Source organism: Trichechus manatus, unplaced genomic scaffold (genome assembly GCF_000243295.1).
Source record: "Trichechus manatus latirostris isolate Lorelei unplaced genomic scaffold, TriManLat1.0 scaffold00104, whole genome shotgun sequence".
In the NCBI taxonomy this organism is placed as follows: Eukaryota; Metazoa; Chordata; class Mammalia; order Sirenia; family Trichechidae; genus Trichechus; species Trichechus manatus.
The window spans coordinates 6,722,116-6,735,112 of record NW_004444040.1 but is presented as its reverse complement, the minus strand read 5'-3'; the positions used below and the strand labels follow the sequence as shown (position 1 = coordinate 6,735,112).

At 42.6% G+C, this 12,997-nt stretch overlaps 1 protein-coding gene across 2 annotated transcripts in view; it reads right to left on the bottom strand.

Moving 5' to 3' along the window:
- Nucleotides 1-12,997, bottom strand: part of PLCB1 (phospholipase C beta 1) — an 819,608-nt gene extending 806,611 nt beyond the window's left edge. For both annotated transcript variants that reach the window (XM_004383055.3, XM_004383054.3), the window contains exon 1: nucleotides 12,526-12,997. In XM_004383055.3, coding sequence (XP_004383112.1) covers nucleotides 12,526-12,624 — 99 coding nt within the window. In that variant the 5' untranslated portion in view covers nucleotides 12,625-12,997. The remainder of the gene's footprint in view (nucleotides 1-12,525) is intronic.

Below are 12,997 nucleotides of genomic sequence, written 5' to 3'. Positions count from 1 at the left end.
CCTCACCAGAACTGTCTTTGATGTCCATAATTCTACTAACAGTTTCTTCAAGGCAATCTAGGCTTTACTATTGGGCACTCTGAAACTCTTCCAGCCTCTACCCACTCAGTTTCAAAACCACTTACATATCTTAGGTATCTGTTAGAGCAGCACCCCACTCTTCCAGTACCAAATTCTGTCTTGGTTATCTAGTGCTGCTATAACAGAAATACCACAAATGGATGGCTTTAACAAAGAGAAATTCATTCTCTCACAGTCTAGGAGGCTAGAAGTCCGAATTCGGGGTGCCACCGCCAGGGGAAGGCTCTCTCTCTGCCGGCTCTGGGGGAAGGTTACTGTCATCAAACTTCCATTGGTCTAGAAGTTTCTCAGTGCAAGGACCCTGGGTCCAAAGGATGCACTCCCCTCCTGATCCATCATTCTTGGTGGCATGAGGTCCCCCTGTCTCTCTGCTCACTTCTCTCTTTTATATCTCAAAATAGATTGACTCAAGACACAACCTAATCTTGTAGGCTGAGTCCTGCCTCATTAACATAACTGCCTCTAATCCTGCCTCATTAACATCTGAGGGATAGGATTTACACACATAGAATGATCACATTAGATGACAAAATGGTGGATAATCACACAATAATGGGAATCATTGCCTTACCTAGTTGTCACATATTTTTGGGGAATACAATTCAATCCATAACTGATGGATACTGCAGGAAAACCAAGATAGTTCTGAAAAGATATCAGTTGGGTTTGGCACATAGCAGGCTGTCAGTAACCTTGGTAAAAGAAGTTTCAAGATGGTGCTGGGGCAGAATAAGGCTTTGGAGGGCTAAGAAGGAGGGAGTAGGGGTGAGGAAAGGGAGACTAAGTATAAGCTACACTTTCACTGTGGAGGGAGACGATGAGGAGAGGACAGTAACTGAAGGAGGAAGGAGGGAGGAGGGCATTGTGCTGGTTCTGTTTGGGTTTTTATGGCTAAAAAGCATATTGATACATTCTTAGAAGAGCTTCAACTAAAGGGAAACCTTCACAGATGCTGTAAGAGATGAGGGGATAACAGTGAAGTCAGGATTCAGAGAAGCCAAGAAGGATGGTCTCCAGAACATAAATGGAGGAGATGGAGGAGGTGAGGTAAGCTTCCAGGGAAGTAGGGAATGTGGGAGAGCGGAGATGGCCCAAGTACATTCAACTGGGAGTGTTGAGGGCCAGAAGCTAACAGTATTGTCCCATTAGCCTCAATTTCTTCTGTGGAGATGAAAGAATATAGGTGGAAGTTTCCTTATAAGTAATATTTTTAAACTATATGCCTTTTATTTGATATTTCTCCCATTTTAGTAATAAGCTCATAGATGACATATATTATTATTCAGTGATATAATTTTATATTATTATATATCATTTTACTCTTTGTGAATCATTATTTTCATGATGATCAGTTTTTTGATCTGTCATTCTCAGCACTTCTAAATTCCTTTAAGAGCAGTTTTAACTTTTATTCTTGACAGCAATTTTTTGCAAATATTTAATGCATTTTATTTACACTTTATTTTTAGAACATATTTAGGCTTACAGAAAAATTGATCAGAAAGTGCAGAATTCTTATATACTGTGCCCTCCACTCCCACCCAGCACACAGTTTCTCCTGTTATTAACTATTTTATTATTAACTATTAACGTCTTACATTAGGGTGCTACATTTGTCACACTGATGAACCAATATTGATACATTATTACGAACATTATTTTTAAGTCCATAGCTTACGTTAGAATTCACCCTTTGTATTACATAGTTCTATGAGTTTTGACAAATGCATAATGTCATATATCCACCATTATAATATCAAGCAGAATATTTTCATGACCCTTCAAGTGCCCTGTGCTTCACCTCTTCATCCCTTGCCTCCTAAAGCAATTTACATGGCTATATTTGGGTATATGTATGAGTGAGCACCTTTTCAGAAAACAGAAGCCACTGGTAACATTCAGAATAAGAGATTTAAATGCATTAAGTATCATAATTCTCAGCCAATATTGAATCACAATTGAGTACACACTCAACCTTAAGCTGTATTGAGCTTACAGGAAATCACCCCTGTAGCAGCAGCACTCAGTTCTGTATTGCTAATAAACATTTTGCTTCACAAACTTACACAGAGAAAACCTACTTAAGAAGGCCACAAAGTGCCTTGGGAGTCTGGAAGATTTCCCATGGGATGTTAGGAGTTGGGACAGGGCTATCCAACCAGCATCACAGGTGGTATGTCACCAAGGTCTCAGGGGAGGATGACTGCAGTCCAGGTTTGCCTCTGGGCTGCATGCTTCCCTGTTAGCCAGAACCCACCGTTAGCCAGACATGCATCAGATCATTTTTCCCTGAGCACCTACTGAGTGCCAGACCTATGCTGTGTCCTAGGGAAAGAACACAAATAATATAAACTATAGCCTTCAAGCAGTCATAGTCCACTTGTAACAGAAATCAGTTCCTGTCGAGTCAATTCCAACTCCTGGTGACAATGTGTGTCAGAGCAGAACTGTGTTCCATAGGGTTTTCAATAACTGATATTTTTGGAAGTAGATCACCAGGCCCCTCTTCCAAAGTGCCTCTGTGTGGACTCAAACTGCCAAACTTCCAGTTAGCAACCAAGTATGTTAACATCTGCACCACCCGGGACCCTGGTTGTAATATAGACAAGGGAAATCGGTATCCACCTCTCTGCCCTGTTAATCTAGATTTGGCCTCTCAATTGACAGTACCTTGAAATCTGAACCATTCTGAGTCTTTCTTGGGGCAAGTGACTCATCTTCTTCACTTTCTTCATGACTACAATATCTTTAATCTTCCACAATCAACAATTTCACTAAGAAGCCACAGGGTCAGCTTTAAATCCAGCAAAAGACATATTTGCAAGTATGTTGGGAAGAGAAGAAAGTAGAGAAGCACATCATAAAGAGTCTTGCTGGACACAAAAGTGTCACTTATTAGGCAATGAAAAATAACGTTTTACACCATTTCCACACTGGCTGACTGCTGTAGAACATTTGTAAAGACTCCAGAGCACACACTCGCCTCTATGCCTAAGGGACATGTTTCCTACAAGGCGGCAACGAAGTTTTCCTATATTCCCGTGTTCTCCAAGATGTTGACAAAAAAATGGACTTCGTCTAGTCACCAAAAAGATGGCTATTTCGAAGACCCTAACCAAAAGCAATGGGTCTGTAGAGCCCTGGTGGTGCAGTGGTTAAGCACTTGGCTATTAACCAAAAGGTTGGCAATTCAAAGCCATCAGCTGCTCTGCAGGAGAAAGACGTGCCAGTCAGCTTCTGTAAAGAGTTACAGCCTTATGTAGGGGAAGTCAGCACAACTTGACCAACGCAAAGTCATAGAAACTTCCTGGACACATCCAGACACCTTGAGGGACCGAGTTACTGGGGCTGAGGGCTGAGGACCACGGTCTGGAGACATCTAGGTCAATTGGCATAACATAGCTCCTAAAGAAAATGTTCTACATCCTACTTTGGTGAGTAGTGTCTGGGGTCTTAAAAGCCTGCAAGCGGCCATCTGAGATACATCTGTTGGTCCCATCCCATGTGGAGCAAACAACAATGAAAGAAAACCAAAGAAGCAAGGACAATATTAGTCCAAAGGACTAATGGAGCACATGAACCACAGCCTCCATCAGCCTGAGCCCAGAATAACTAGATGGTGCCCAGGTACCACCACTGACCACTCTGACAGTGATCACAATAGAGGATTTTGGACAGAGCAGGAGAAAAATATAGAACAAAATTCAAATTCACAAAAGAAGACCAGACTTACTGGTCTGACAGAGACTGGAGGAACCCCCAAGACTATGGCCTCTGGACACTCCACTATCTCAGAATCAAAGCCACTCCTGGAGTCCACCTTTCAGCCAAAGATTAGACATGCCTATAAAACAAACAATATCACACATAAGGAACGTGCTTTGCAGTTCAATCAGTATACAAGATCAAATGGGCAACACCTGCCCAAAAGCAAAGACTAGCAGGCAGGAAGGACAGGAAAACTAGACAAATGGACACTGGGAACTCAGGGTGGAAAGGAGGAGAGTGCTGACACATTGCAGGGATTGCAACCAATGTTGCAAAACAATTTGTGTATAAATTTTTGAAAAAGTGACTAATTTGTGCTTTAAACTTTCACCTAAAGTATAACAAAATTTAAAAATAAAAGGAAAAAAAAATTTACTGCCTTAGAAACTCTATGAGACAGTTCTACTCTATCCTGTAGGGTCACTATGAGTCAGAATCGACTGAATGACAATGAGTTTGATTTTGGTTTTAGGCTTCATTTGTATGAATGCTAAAGTTGGGGAGATTCTTTGGAAACATTAATGGATGACTTTTCAACACGGATTCATTTGGACTCTATCAAATGTCTTTTGTTACTAAAAGGATCCTGTTTGGGGACACCATGGAAGACTGGAATATAACCAGAAGACCTAGTTTTAAATTCCAACTCTGGTTGTAAATAGTTGCATGTCCTTGAGCAAGTCTCAGTTTACTTCTATTTAAATGGTAGTAATACTTGCTCTTTTCCTACCACCCAATGTTGTTTTGATGACCGAAGAGAGGTGAATGTGAATAATTTAAAATAATTATGTGATTCCTTCAAAATAGCACTTTACATGTGTAAGTGCCTGTTATTAGGATCCACTCTCAGTACTGAATTCCAGAAGCATCATTATAGCAAAACTCCATTTTACTCTAATGTAGTATTGAAGGAGAAAATTACATAGAATATCTGGATAGTCATGGCACGATTAAGACTGAAACTCATGAAATGTAAGAGCCATGAAGAGCCATATTTAACAGGGTTTAATGCAGGAAACAGAACCCTCTTTAGAACTTTTGAAAGTAACAGGATTTAAGGTTTGTAATTAATTAATACCTTTACTGAGGACAAGAGAAGAGTAAGCTGAGAACAGGGAACAGCCTCTTTCACCATTGCCTCTTTACACCCATGAACCTGGAAATGGGACACCGGATAACTATTACAAAAGATGGTACCTCTGCACCTCACATGTCTGTAGAAACAAACCAAAACATACGAAAAAGATGGCCTCCTTCACATTTCTGCCTTCCAAATCTCATATGAGTGCATCTGTTTGATGCAACCTAGTTTGTAGCCAGAACCTTAGCTGCAAAGGAGTCTGATAAATGCAGCTTTAGATTTCCAGACTCTATTATAGAAAGTCCTACTAAGAGAATTTGGGAATCGATGTTGAGTGAGACACAACCATATCAAAGGCAGCACACTTGAGAAAGGATCAAGATTAGCATCCTTAATTCTACTTTTTTCCCCTAAACTATCAGACCAGCTACTGACTTGCTCTGTGGTCTTCCAGCTCCTTTTTGAGCTCCTATGACCTCATCTGGAGCCCTGGTGGCACAGTGGCTAAGAGCTCTGCGGCTAACCAAAAGGCTGGCAGTTCAAATTCACCAGTCACTCCTTGGAAATCCTGTGGGGCAGTTCTACGCTGTCCTATAGGGTCACTATGAGTCAGAATCTACTCCATGGCAACAGGGGATGACATCATATATAAAATGAATCAAAATTAACTTTCTCTTACCTATTTCATAGATAACTTTCCAAAGATAAGTTTGATTTTTTTTTTAATGGCAAAATACTGTAGTTTCTTAACCTTCTAGATATAAATGCTTTGTGTTGATAGCTACCATAACTAGTTCAGGTGAAAGCATTTGCTTGCTAACTAATCCTTTTTATTTCTGAACTTGCTCATAAAACTTTAAAGCAATTAAAAAAAAATTAACCCAACACTGTGAACTAAAAAAGCCCTTAAAATGAAAAATAAATGTTGGATGCTTTTAACTGTTTTAATACTAAATACCTATTTTTTAAATATTTTCTATAATAGTATGTTTTCCCCCATTCATAATAAAGAATTTATTTTCTTGATAAATGTATGTATTTAGTCAACATCAATGAATACCTATACCTAGGCATTTTTTTCAGAATATAAATTAAAATAAACATTTCCAAAATGGAATTAACATGGACGGGAGATAATAAAATCAAATGTCAGACCTTAAAGAAATGAGAGGGAAACCAGAAGGAAGTTAAAAAGTCTGACCTTTCTTTATATCTTATTTCAGTTAGGGTTTTTTTTTTTTTTTTTTAATTGAAATCGATGTCTTTGTTTGGACAATGTGTGTAACTGACTTCAGGCCTAACTGAGGTCAATTAGGTCAGACCTAACTGACCTAGCTCCTTGACGTAATTGGCCAATATCACCTGGCCCTGGTGCAACAGGGTTTCTCTGGGATCCTGCTCCAGCCCCATTACCCTTGCATAGAAGTGCATGGTCTGACTGGGGGCTCCGACACGGAGTAGATGGGGAAAGGCAAGAATTGTGAAGTTGGAGCAGATGGAGTTTATGTTAGGTTCTGAAAGACAGCACGAACCTGGCATTATCTCTGGTAACATGAAAATTAACATTTGAAGTTAAGGAGGATTTGATATTTTCATGGAAACCCATAGCATTAGTCAACAATTCACAATCAATCCCATTCCATTTTCTGCTGGCACCTCTTGTTCATGATAACATGAAGCACTGCTGATAAGGAAACATTTACCTACAGGTTACCAAGTTTGACATAAAAAAGCAAAATGTTTCTGTACCATATAAATGCTACCGCAGGTAAATATAATTTGACCCTGTCTACTGATAGGCTAAACTTTCAAAGGAAGCTTGTATATATGCTAATAAAATGAAAAACCAAACCGGTTGCCGTCCAGTAGATTCTGACTCATAGTGACCCTATTGGACAGAGTAGAACTGTCCCATAGAGTGTCCAACGAGTGGCTGGTAGATTTGAACTGCTGACCTTTTGGTTAGGAGCTGAACACTTAACCACTGTGCCACCAGGGCTCCATATGGGCTAACAGGCAAAGTGAATTATCCTAATGCACCATTAAAAAAAAAAAAAAAATTGCCATTAAGTTGATTCCAACTCATAGCAACCCTATAGGACAGAGTAGAAATGCCCCACAGGGTTTCCAAGGAGCGGCTGGTGGATTCGAACTGCTGACCTTTTGGTTAGCAGGCAACTTCTTAACCACTAGGCAACCAGGGCTTCATAGGTAGCAAATATTAATGCCAGGTATGATAAGAAAGAAAACCTATGAGAGAAAAAGTATATTTCAGCAGCAGCACCGTACTAGTCTTCTTTGCTATGCCCATAATATCCTGCAGGCACTGCATTTCCTTGCCAAATTACTAGAGCTTTGTTTAAATGTTTCCTCCTTCCAGCATTTATCACACCTATTGCACTCCCAGGCTTCACCTTGGGACAGAGAAGGCCCTGATCAAGGACATCTAAGCCAAAGATAAGTTACTTTTGTTTTTGTTCAAGAGGGTCAAATCAACAATAATCAAAGTGCATTCAGGCTGAAGAGGTTTCTTTCGTTCTCATTCAAAATAACAGTAGCTTTAAGAGACCAAAACCAGGCAAAACTGATCTTTGGAGTTAGAAGTCAGGATAGGGGTTACCCTTGGGAGAGGGTGTAGTCACCAGAAGGGAGCATATGGGGCTTCCAGGGCTGGTGATCCTGTTTCTTGAGCTGGTGCCGATTATGTGAAGGATGATCCAGCTGGACACGAGATCTGTGCATTCTTCTGTATGTTTGTTACACTCTGATAAAAAGTTTAAAATAGCTTGATTGACTCCATTGGGAAAAAGTTATATTCTTTCTCTTAAAGTATGTACAGTAATTACTGACCGTCACAAGGAAAATTCACTAGGATGTCTGGACGTTTTTAAGTGGCAATTTAGAGGGCACCTGGTAGCCTTCTGGTCTAACCTCCACCTTACGCCGGGTGGGTACCCCAGGCTGGATCCCCCGGCTACCAACGTGAGTTATTTCTTCCCTATACCCATAACCCTTTCCGAAGTGAATCCTGCTGAATTCTCACCTGATGAACCCTTCCCCTCTGCTCCGTCATTAATCTAATCAGTGTCATCTTCTCACCATTCTCTGTCATTTTGGAAACTGCAACTGCAGATTCCATATAATGCAGAAGTTCTAACTGAGCTTCTGTGTAGGCTGATGGGAAATATGCTAAATACCAGCATGGTCTTTTTATTTTTTTAAATTGGTTTTAGCCGTGTTGGGGTGTGGGGGGGCAGGTGGTGGGAGAGTAACTTGTTTCAAATCCACAGGGCATAATGCGAAGCCCAACGTCTGAGTTTACTCAGACTGCTTCCCCCCAAAATGTAGCTACTCGAGAAATTATGACTTTTGGGTGTTAGATTATGCTTGTGGGATGGGAGGTACAGGGAATTTAAGAAGAAATGAAACTTCTAGATGATCTGTAAACTTCCTTGCTTGTAGGACAGTAGGTCCAGCTTTGAATTATGTAGATTCATTTTGTCTAGAACACCTAAATTCAAAAAAAGGCTAGAAACCTGATTTTTTTTCTCTTTAAACTATAAAATATAAAATCAAAACACAGCTTCAACAGAATAGAAGTAAGGTCTGGATCTTCTTATGTGTATAATAGATTCATCTAACGCATACTGACAACCTTGATAAAATTCATGTCTTTCTTAATACTGGGGAAAAATAACTTTCTTAATACTGGGGAAAAATAACTTATTAAAAATATGTTTGATTGAGGATTTCCTGTGTGCCAGGCACTATGCAAAGTGATGCATATGCATTTTCTCATTTAACCTTTTCAGCTGTTCTGTGAGGTAGGAACTATTAAAATTTTCATGTTACAATGAGGAATCTGAGGTTGGGATGCATTAAGCAACTTGCCCAAAGTGAGATCTCAGTCTGGAGGGTGGGAGTGGAGACAAAGAAAGAACAACAAAAATGAAAACACTTCCATCTCTCAGATGTTTTGGGAAAAAAAGATAGGGTCCTAGGTATGGAAAAGAGGGGTGAATCAGGAGTTGGTGGGCCTATTGTACAGCTTTTCATCCTTCCTCTTTCTCTCCATGTCCTGTCCAGTACAGGGCATGGCCAAAGTCCAGAAGAAAGAAGCCCAGACTCAGTATCCTGAGCTTCCTATCTGAGGTGGAGAAAGTAACTCCCCTTCCACTGTCCATTCTCACCAAAATTCTCCCACAATGCCCACAGTCCTTTATAACCACTTCCCACCACCAGAATCTGACAATACACAAATGCTAAATAAAAGCAGAGATGAAGTTGAAAAAAAAAAAGTGAAAGAGGTAGCCAAGATATGTCAGTCCTTTACCTGCTTGACAAGTTCTGGAGTACAAGGTTGGGCCTTGATGTTCAGACAGTAGACACCATTCAAAACCAGACCTACTGCAGTCAAGTTGATTCCAACTCATAGCAACCCTATAGGACAGAGTAGAATTGCCCTTGTAGGTTTCCAAGGCTGTAAATCTTTAAAGAAGCAGACTGCCACATCTATCTCCTGCAGAGTGGCTGGTGGGTTCGAAACATCAACCTTTTGGTTAGCAACTGAGTGCTTTAACCACTGTGCCACCAGGGCGCCTTGTATACACCATTATTAGCTGTTAAAACATTGAAATACTTCCATACCTTCCACCACCCCCAGACCCTGAGGAACCCCAGGCCTCATGATCAGGCAACTAGACAGTTAATACCTGGTCCTGGCACAACAGTGTCTCCATGAACCTGCTCAAGCTCCACTACCTACCTGCTGCGTGATGTGACTGGTTAATTCCAAGTTAAAGCTTTTGACTATCACCCTTAGCCTGAGTCTTAGCCAGAGACTCATGACTTTGTTAGGTAGCCAATAAATTATGCACAGCACTGCATGCTCTTAGTGATATCTTCCATTCCTCATGGAACTTATGCCTTCCAGACGATACAATAGGACTGTGTCTTCAACACACAGTCTCAATAAAATGCAATATAAATAGCCCGATAACTATAACCTAAACTGGCTAGAGGGAGTCGCTGGGTGGCACATGGTTAAGCGCTGGGCTACTAACTGAAAGGTTGGTGGTTCAAACACAGTCAGAGGCGCCTTGGAAGAAAGGCCTGAAGATCTGTTTCCAAAAGGTCATAGCCTTGAAAACCCTATGGAGCAGTTCTACTCTGACACATAGCATGTCACCATCAGTTGCAATCAACTTGACAGCAACTGGTTTGTTTTTTTCAAACCGGCTAGAGAAAAGATTCTAGCTAGATAAAAGATTCTGCAAGGGCAACTATGAACTGGGAAAAGTATAGGGGATGATGTATGGGGAGGATAAAGGCAACCCTAAGAAAGTCTGAGTCCCTCTTAGGCCACGGAACACCATGGAAACCAAGAGAACTAAAGAACTTCCAGGATAGTTAATCATATTCCACATAACTTGACCTCTGGGTACCGTCCAGGTTCTCTCCTAAAAAAGACTTGAGATTCTACTGGGATCTCCTTCATGCCTACATCCTTCCTGTAGGGCTTCCCCAGAAACTCTTCTGCAATGCTCTGAGGGAGTTATTTTCACCTCCTCCTTCTTCAGGTGACTAGTGGCCTCTCCATTACTCCCATTGCATTCCTGTGTTTATGTCATTCAGAGCTCAAAATCTCTATCTCATTGGTGTTCCTGATAATTTTCTGTCTTCACCTGTACAGTCCATAAGATCAGAGATTTTGTTTACTTTCTTTACCACACCAGGATCTAGTCCAAGGTCTGGCACTAGTAGGTGAGCAGGAAATATTTGTTACATAAATCCACCTAATAAAAGCCATATACCTAGATGCAACAAAATGTTTTTGCATAGGAGACCTTTATCTAAAAAAATTGGATATTGTCTTCCAAACAAGAAACTCTGGAGAATCATTTAAAATAAAGTTGTTAAATCATCACAATAAAGAAATCTAGAACTTATGCGGAAACTCCCTTTTTCATTCTGCGAAGTACTTCTCGATCCTTCTCTCTTTCTTGGTAAATCTATCATCACATTATCTCTCTGTTGTAAGGACACAAGATGGGCAAGGCTGTTTTACCTGTTGCTGAATGCATTTTCTTCTTTTTTTTCCTTGACACAAACAATGCATTTAATCTGTATCTGAAGTTATTGTTTTGATTCTATTCCATTTACCAAAACGTCTGGTCCAATTAGACCAGGGCAGAAAAGAGAAAAATGTAAAGTCCGGTAAAAGAAAGCAAGTTTACATCCCTGCCTACAGCATTTAATAATTGGCATTAGCTTTCAAGGAAGCTGTGGCTCACACTCCAAGTACTGTTTGAGCTTCCAAGTGGACAAAATATAGACACAGATGCACTCAGCTAAGTAATTGAATTCGCTACCTGGAATATTTAAATTGTTTTCAGACACTGGAAAATGGCTTAAGAAGATTAAAGAAAAATACCCTGGAGGATAACAGGCTATAATTTACTAGGTGGAAAATCTTTTCAGCAAGAAGAACGCCTCATTCTCCTATAATTCCTCCTGATTAAGAGGTGTCTTAGTTATTTGGACCTAAATTTTCTTAGATCCTGGCAACTCGGGTTTATTCCAAGTGGTTTATTCTTATCAAACCTTTTGAATGACACCCAGGACATAAAATTGATGCAATCAATTTCTCCATCTCAAGATTTGCATGTTTTCAGCAGGATTCCTAATTTACATCTCTTTGAAGGCAATGGCGGGGGGTGGGGAGGGCGATCACCTGAGGTCCTGAGGTCTAATCTAGAGCTCCCGTGAAGCACTCGAGACCACTGGAGACCCCGACTGGGCTAGGCTCTGCCCTACCCAGCAAAAGGTGCAAGTAAATCCTGGGGGAACGTCTTGACGGATCGATTTCCAAGCAAAAGACTCCAGTTAGCTTAGTTCTCCAAAAAAATTAGCTCTCCTCACTTGCGTGTTGGCCCACTGAGCCCTCCTAGACCCCTCGACCCTCCCCTTTTGCTCTCTAGTCCTCCTCAGGTGTACCCTGCCCAGTCCTTCTGAGGGTCCATCACTCCGCAGCCAGGTGCTGAAGTTTGGCATCAAAGACCACCTGTCGGCTGGACTGCTGTGTCCTCTGCCGCGTGGGCTCCCATCAAAGCGCTAAAAGGATTAGAAATCACTAGTTTCGGACTTCGGGTCCGTTCATTCCTGAAAGGGAGCAAGGCAGGTAATAAGGGGGTGAGTCTGAGGGCGGAGAAGGGCGCGTCTTGTTCACGCTCAAGCGCTTCTCAGCTGGTCCCAACTTCACACTCCCCACTTTCCAAACTCTCTCGATCCGTCATTAGTTAAAGCCGCCCCTCCTACTTCATTCACCCAAAAGAATTAGGACCCTCAAAGGTCCCTTCTCAGACCTATTCAGGATGTCAACTACTAAACCCCAAGGATACCGGAGCGCGCGCAATGCCTCTGCCCTTTGCCACTGGTCTCGGCAGATGCCAACCTCTGCGCCCTGAGGCCGCCCCTGCCAAACCCGGGTAAGTCCATTGCATAACGCGCCCCTCGCCCCACCCCCACGCCGCTCGCCCTGTCGCCCTGCCCCTTGCCGGGGCCAGTGCCCCGAGCCGGGCTGCCCCAATACTTACATCATCCCACTTGACGAATTTGGTGCCCTTCTTGAGGCTGTCGGACACGCACACGGGCTTGAGTTGCAAGGCATGCACTCCGGGCTGAGCCCCGGCCATCTGGGCTCATCGAGGCTCCGGGCGGCCCGGGTGAGCGCGGCAAGGACCGGCGTGGGGCGCGGGGCGCGGGGCGCCGGGCGAGGGCTTCTTTCTCTGCTCCGGAGACACTCGACTAGCTCCCAGCAGGTCTCCCCTGGCCTCCCGGCCTCCGCACCTCCCTCTGGCGCGGCTCAGCAGGCGGGGCGCGCGGGGGAGCAGCGCCGGCCCATGCCCCGGGTGGGACGCGGGGTCGGGTGTTCGCGGTGGATGCGGAGCCTCAGAGGGCAAAGAGAAGCCGAGCTCGGCAGCCGAGACTGCCAGCTGCCGCCGGATCCTGCTCCTCCTCCGCCGCCGCCTCAAAGCGCACCATTCAGCACATCCTCTAAACACGGAG